Source organism: Nicotiana sylvestris, chromosome 9, assembly GCF_000393655.2.
Source record: "Nicotiana sylvestris chromosome 9, ASM39365v2, whole genome shotgun sequence".
NCBI classification, from domain to species: Eukaryota; Viridiplantae; Streptophyta; class Magnoliopsida; order Solanales; family Solanaceae; genus Nicotiana; species Nicotiana sylvestris.
In genome coordinates, this window is record NC_091065.1 from 115,929,965 (window position 1) to 115,936,926 (window position 6,962).

Below are 6,962 nucleotides of genomic sequence, written 5' to 3' on the forward strand. Positions count from 1 at the left end.
TTTCCATTATTTCTGTGTTTCCTTATTCTGGTACCCCCATAGCATGTTGCCCCTTCCCATTAATTTTTGTTTAGCTCCTATTATTGTTATTCTGTTAGATATTATTTAACTGTACAGGTTTATGTTGGTTGTCGTGTCCTAGCCTCGTCACTACTTCATCGAGGTTAGGCTCGACACTTACCAGTACATGGGATCGGTTGTACTGATACTGCACTTTGCACTTTTTGTGTAAATCTCGGTGCCGGACCTTGTGAGTAGAGCTTGGGTGGCTGCCTTCAGTCCAGTGGAGACCCAAGGTAGTCCTGCAGGCGTCCGCAGACCCTAACGTCCCCTTCTATCCTATTTCTTCTCTGTTTATCTACTTTACAAACAGATTTATATTTTTTTGTTCAGACCATTTTTTGTAGTATTCGTAGACCGTCCACGAGTTGTGACACCAGTTCTAGGTGGAGTTTTATTACGTTTTCATTATTTGTATTAAGATAATTTGTTAAATTATGTTCTTCCGCATTCATTCGCTGATTTACTTTTGTTAACTTGCAACTTGTTAAAGATAAAGGGAAAAGGTGAAATAATTTGTAACGTTGGCTTGCCTAGCGAGTACAATGTTAGGCGTCATCGCGGTCCCGACGGTGGAAAATTCAGATCGTGACAGGTAATCAGCATGCCATGCATGGATTATCAACTACTAGAAATGATCCATAGGATCATGCCTATTGTAATTTCTAGTTCTGTTTTTCTATTAAATAAATATCCAGTTTATCAAAAAAAAAAAAAACCTATACATCTAAGTTGTCCAAGCCAAATTAGCTTCTTCGATATCATAAGTTGGACTAAAACATATTTATATGGATTTTGTTCAGCACGAACGAATGAAGAATAAATGCAAACAAGTGTTACTCACATCCGTCCTGTCGAATGCTCTACGTGAATTAAAATTTGAAGTCTTTGGATGAAGGATATTGGCTTCACTAACAAATATATATTGAATCCTAAAGCGACTTCCATGTTGTTATAAGCCACTGACGGGATGAAATATGCCTTCATCACTTTTTATAATGTTAAATTAAGAAAGTGTCTTTCTTAAATTTATTACGTGTAAAAGATAGATCCCTCATGTGTAAAAACAAATCTCTCATGTGTAAACAAAGAAATAGGATCATAAAACTAAAAACAAATTTGTAACCAGCCAAAAAATCATTTGACCCCACTAACGAAGTCCTAAAATATAAGCTAATGATGCAATCGAAACTAAAATTGTTTAAATTATTTCTAAAAATTATATATTGTTAATATACAAATTTTGGACATGGAATCTGTTTCGACTTATATATCGCATCTGATTATTGTCCTACAGGTACTTAGTCCGTTGGTATCATAATGGCAGGAGTAAGTTTTCGGATTGCAATTTATAACTCGCAATTGGTCATTGCAACTGAATGTGATTATAAGTCGTAAGTTGAATTTGACAATTGCGATTATAACACTATTGCGATTTATAGTTGCATTATAATTTATTTATTTTTTTGGTAATTAAAGAATTTTATTACCAAGTATCAATATGTACAAGTTCAAAACTGGAAAAACTAGAGAACCACTGAGCTATTGACTGCAAGTTGGACATGAAGCCCCAACTGCAGTGATCATCTTATCATCCTCTCTATATCTATATCTCTTACACCTATGGATAACTATTAAGCTCTCTCAATCTACAGTTTATCTTAGTTTTCCTATTGCTTCTCGAAAGATGTCCTGAACTAACGCTCTAAGTATCCCGTCTACTTGCTGAGACTTAGCCTTGAATATTCTCGAGTTCCTCTCTATCCATATGTAGTAGATGCAGCTTGCTAATGTCATTCTATATACTTCTGCCTTCTGTGTTTTTCCCTCCATTTCCTTTGATGCCAATTCCACTTCTTCATCCCATGTCATTAATGATCTTTGAATCCCCTGCCATTTCAATAATCTTTCCCAAACCTCTCTAGTCACCTTGCATTCAAAAAATAGATGTTGCATGGTTTCATTTTCTTCCTTACAGAGCTCACATGTTTGATCAATCATCGATCCACAGCCTGCTACCTTGTCTTTGGTATGTAGCCTTGGTTGTAGTGCTAGGTTTAGTATAAAACCCCACCTAGGTACAACATAGTTGTTAAAAGTTAGTTTCCTCCATGGCATTTTAGGATAGTCTTCTCTCAACTGATGGTACATCACTTTTATGGAGTATGAATTCATTTTCAGCAGATCAGTGATGCACAACCCTGCCTTTGACAGATATGTTTTAGCTTTTAGTATCTTGTTTAGAACCCAGGAGGCTTGGTTGACTTGAACTTCCCAAATATTTCTTCCTTTCCCATAGTATATATGGACCCAACTTACCCACATCTTATCTTTCTTTGTGCATAGGTTCTACGGTAGTTTAATCAAGGCAGCCTTGTTCCAGGTCTCCAGATGCAGTACATTAAATCCTCCTGCTGTTCTTGGCCAGCATACCTTCCCCCATGCTAGTAGTGCTCTTCTTGATATATCAGCTGTGCCTGTCCTTGCATGTTGCTTCTTTCACCTTAACAATTTTCTTTGGTAGCACAAAGATTTGTGACCAGAAGACTTGGATTGAGAAGAGTACATTCTTTATCAGCTGAAGTCGTCCAGCATATGATAGGAATTTTGTAGTCCATGTAGTAATACTCCCTATCATCTTCTCTAGCATTGGTTGGCATTGCACTATTGAAATTCGTTTAGAGCTCAACGGGACTCCAAGATATCTGATTGGCAATTCCCCATACACCTGAGGGAAACTCCTTTCCTGCTATATCCCTTAACTAGCTCATGGCTAATTATAATGTTATCAGAGATCACAGGCTGCTTGATTCTGATCAACCAGGTAACTCATAACTCCTTGTAGCCTCTTGGTTAAGATGTTTGATATCAGTTTATACACTATAGTACAACAAGAAATGCGTCTGAATTGTTTGATAGTAGAAGAGTTGTTGACCTTTGGTATTAGAGTGACTGTGGTGCAATTAATAGGTAGATACATTCTCCTGGTTGTTAGGGATACAGTAGATATGCCCTAGATTCAATCTCATATTTGATGATTTGAACATATTTTTGTGAATGCTATTTGATATAAAAATATATGGCATTTGATATTCTTTTATATATCATAGTTATTATTAATTATTTGATTAATTTGATAAGCTCCTTGATTAAATTTTGAGATTTGTTATCGTGATAGAGATCATGATAATGAGAGCAAAGTCTCTTACAATTTAATCTAAATTTGTTCTTGATCGTAGGATTATTAATTTGGACACTAGTAATCCGGTTAGATCAATATTTATGTGATCGTCTTTATTGGATAAAGATTAGTTGATATCATTAACTAAATCACATAGATAGATGATGCATATAGAGATATGATCATTGAACCGACGCATTGGATAATTCCTAATGGTTAGAATTACCATAAACTGTCAATAGGATATTCTCTTGAAGAATGTGATGTAAGAGTTTCCTTTGACCTGAGATCGGCATAGTAATTGACGAGTTATTTATTGTGTTTTGATACCAGACACCTATGGCCCCAGGGCGATAGTTGAAAGGATATTGGGTACGATTAAATACTTGTAGAATTCGTGATTGATCAAGATGGAATCTGTCAACTCTTGGTAATGAGTTTAAGCTCCATGTTGTCATGAATTATAAATGACCAAACTAAGACCTTGGTCAGGGCAATTGAATGAAAGAAGAAATGAATTTCTTAGGTCATTCAATGGTCGATTATATCTGACATGAACACATAGTTGGTCGCCTATTAGGATTTGACAGTTGAACCATATCCTAGGGTGATCCAGAGCTATAAGGACAGGAGGAATTACTACATTATTCTTCTACTGGTTCGTGAGAGTAAATTGTATACTTCATTCTATACGGTCGTTAAGGAGTGTTGCTAGACGCCACCCTTGATTAGTATATTGATGTGATCAATTTACTACCAGTTTAGTATTGAACCTATGGGGTCGCACACTAACGAGTGTTCTGATTTTTGCTAAAGGATTAGTTACTTTATTATTTGTTAATTAAATTAAAGAATTTAATTAGTCAAATAAATTTAGTTATTAGTCCAAATGAAATATTATTATATTCTTTGTTACCACATAGGATATAATTAATATTGTGAACAAATTGAAGTTTCTATTTAGAATAGAAAATAAATTATTTTTCTTGGTTGAAATATATTTGATATATATATATATATATATATATAATATTAATTATTGATTTATATAAAAGTTTTATATATATATATATATATATATATATATATATATATATATATATATAATATTAATTAATTTACCAATTTGGAATTGGATAGGAAAAGTCCATAAAAGGACGTATGAATTGAATCCAACCAACTCCAACATTAAGTTGGATTGGTTCGGCAGTCACGTTTAGTTAAAACGTGATTTCAGAATTTCCATACAATTCGATTGTGATTTATTTTGGAATAAATTTTTACCCTAAATAAATTATTACCTCAATCAAATAGGAAAAGGGTTTATAGGTGATGCTATATAAAGGGCGATGGAACAAAAATTTGCACAATTTTTTTTTCTTGAGAAGAAAACCCACTTTGTGAAAGTGAGAGTGAAATACAAAGCCAAGAGAAAAAATACAATTGCAAGAAAAGTGTTTCTTGTTCTTCTAACATTGAATTGAGATTTTTGTGAAAAATTTCAACACAATATTTCGTTCAATTTGTTCGCGGGTTTCATTGATCAAAGAGTTGATAGCAAGGATCAGTCTCGGTGTGGATACGCATAGAGTCTTCGCACTATCGAAGAAATTTTGAAACAAGACTCTCTTCACCAGGTACGTCTTAGATCTGATCTATTGACATATAAATAAATTTTAAACATAAAAAGATCTGCCTAGGATTGTTATTGTCTTCCGCTGCGTGTTACGAACACCTATACGCAATCCTTCAGTGGTATCAGAGCAGTGGTTTATTGTGTCTAAAATTTATTTACGAAATATTTTATATTATATTTGAAGAGTTCAAACCATAATACATGTGTCTTGTGCAATAGTTAAATCGTTTGAACTATTGAGATAGTTCATAACTTGAATTTAAAATTTTGTATTAGATACAATGGGAATCTATAATAGGTTACATGATTCTATTGTTATTTTCAATTGTTATTAGTTCATGAGATGTTAATTAATAATAATATTCTAGCATGAATTCTTTTTATGTGATATATAAGATAAACATGTTAGAGGATGTTGAATTTTGTTTTAAGTCACGTGCTTGTTCATTATATAATTTTGAATTATTTATTACATGTGATGTAAATCAATTTAGGACTAAGCATGTAGACAACTTGAACTAAATTCACATGCTATAAAAGATTTGATCTTCATGTTATTAAAAATTGTTTTAGTAACAATTCCCTCTTACTAAAATTTGAGTTCTTAAATAATAAAATGTAAGATATTTTATTATAAAGCTATCCATCAAGGTAATTAATTTTACTTATTTCTTGTTTATATGGAGCGGCCTGATTACCAGGAGACTTATAGTTCGAGAATATGTTAAAATTATTTATTGCATTAGATGTATGGATTGAAAGAATTATTCAATTTTACACTAGACGCCTGGACTACCCGGGGGAGTATAAAATTTAATAAAGTTCTTTGCTATCATGATGGTTGAACTCAACTATGCCAATAGGATCGACCTGACTACCAGGGGACTATTTGACATAGAGCTATTTAAGGAAATTGTATGGGGATACAATTGGTAAGAGTACCTACCTTTAAAATATATGTGAGAAATGACTTGACTTCCAAGGGGCTCATACATATTGTTAAAGGATTCCTTTACTCCACTAATAGAAATAAAGATTTCGTAAACTATAATGAGGGTAAATAGTTTAAAATAATTAGTGGAAATATCATTTAGATAAAAGTCCATGTCTTTATGATATATGCAAATATGTTCTTATATTATTGCCTTTTCTTTTCTATATTTTAGATTTCTCAATATGTCTGTTATATCACTGCGCGAAATACTTGAGACCAACAAATTGGTAGGACCAAACTTTGATGACTGGTATAGAAATTTGAGAATTGTTCTCATGCATGAAAAGCTTATTGATGTGATCGATAAGCCTGCAAAGATAATCCCACCAGAGAATGATGTTCAAGGCACAAAGGTTTATCAGAAATACTTGGAAGAATGCATTGCTATTAAACACATCATTCTCGCTTCTATGAGTTCTGAACTCTAGAGGAAACATCAGAATATGGATCCAACTGCAATCATTGAATATCTTAAGAAGATGATTGATACACAGTTGGACATTGAAAACTCTCCAGTTGGACCCTTTGTCAATCATATGACCGTTCTTACTGAAGAACATGAGAAGTTGGGGTACAAGCTTGGTAAAGAGCTTTCTGAAGATTTGATCTTGCAGCCAGTATATGATGCTGAATGTTTTCACTGTAAGAAGAAATGGAATTGGAAGAGAAACTGCAAGGAGTATCTTGCAACACTAAAGAACAAGAAACAAGGTGAGACATTAATGAAAAATGTTTTCAAGGTTTCTTTAGTTACTACTAATTCTTCACTGTGGGTATTAGATACTGGCAGTGGTTATAACATCTGTAATATGTTGCAAGGGTTCAAGGTAAGTAAGAGGCTAAAGAAAGGAGAAGTTAATCTACAAGTTGGAAATGGTGCAAAAGTTGCGGCCGTAGCTGTAGGATCAATTTCTTTAATAATGCCTACGGGCAAAGTACTTATGTTGGATGATTGTTATTACGTTCCTAAATTTGTTTCGAACATAATTTCAGCTTCTATGTTAGACAAACGTGGTTTTCGCATTAATATAGGCAATGGTATTTGCTCTATTTATTATAGTGATAATTTATATGTGAATGGCTATCTCCAA

The 6,962-nt window shown here is 33.4% G+C and overlaps 1 protein-coding gene across 1 annotated transcript; it reads right to left on the reverse strand.

Annotated features, from left to right (window-relative positions):
* Positions 1-1,716: 1,716 nt before the first annotated feature.
* LOC138878090 (uncharacterized) lies at positions 1,717-2,211 on the reverse strand. The gene has a single exon (XM_070157746.1). It carries the CDS (start codon positions 2,209-2,211, stop codon positions 1,717-1,719), a length of 495 nt encoding a protein of 164 aa, XP_070013847.1.
* Positions 2,212-6,962: the final 4,751 nt, after the last annotated feature.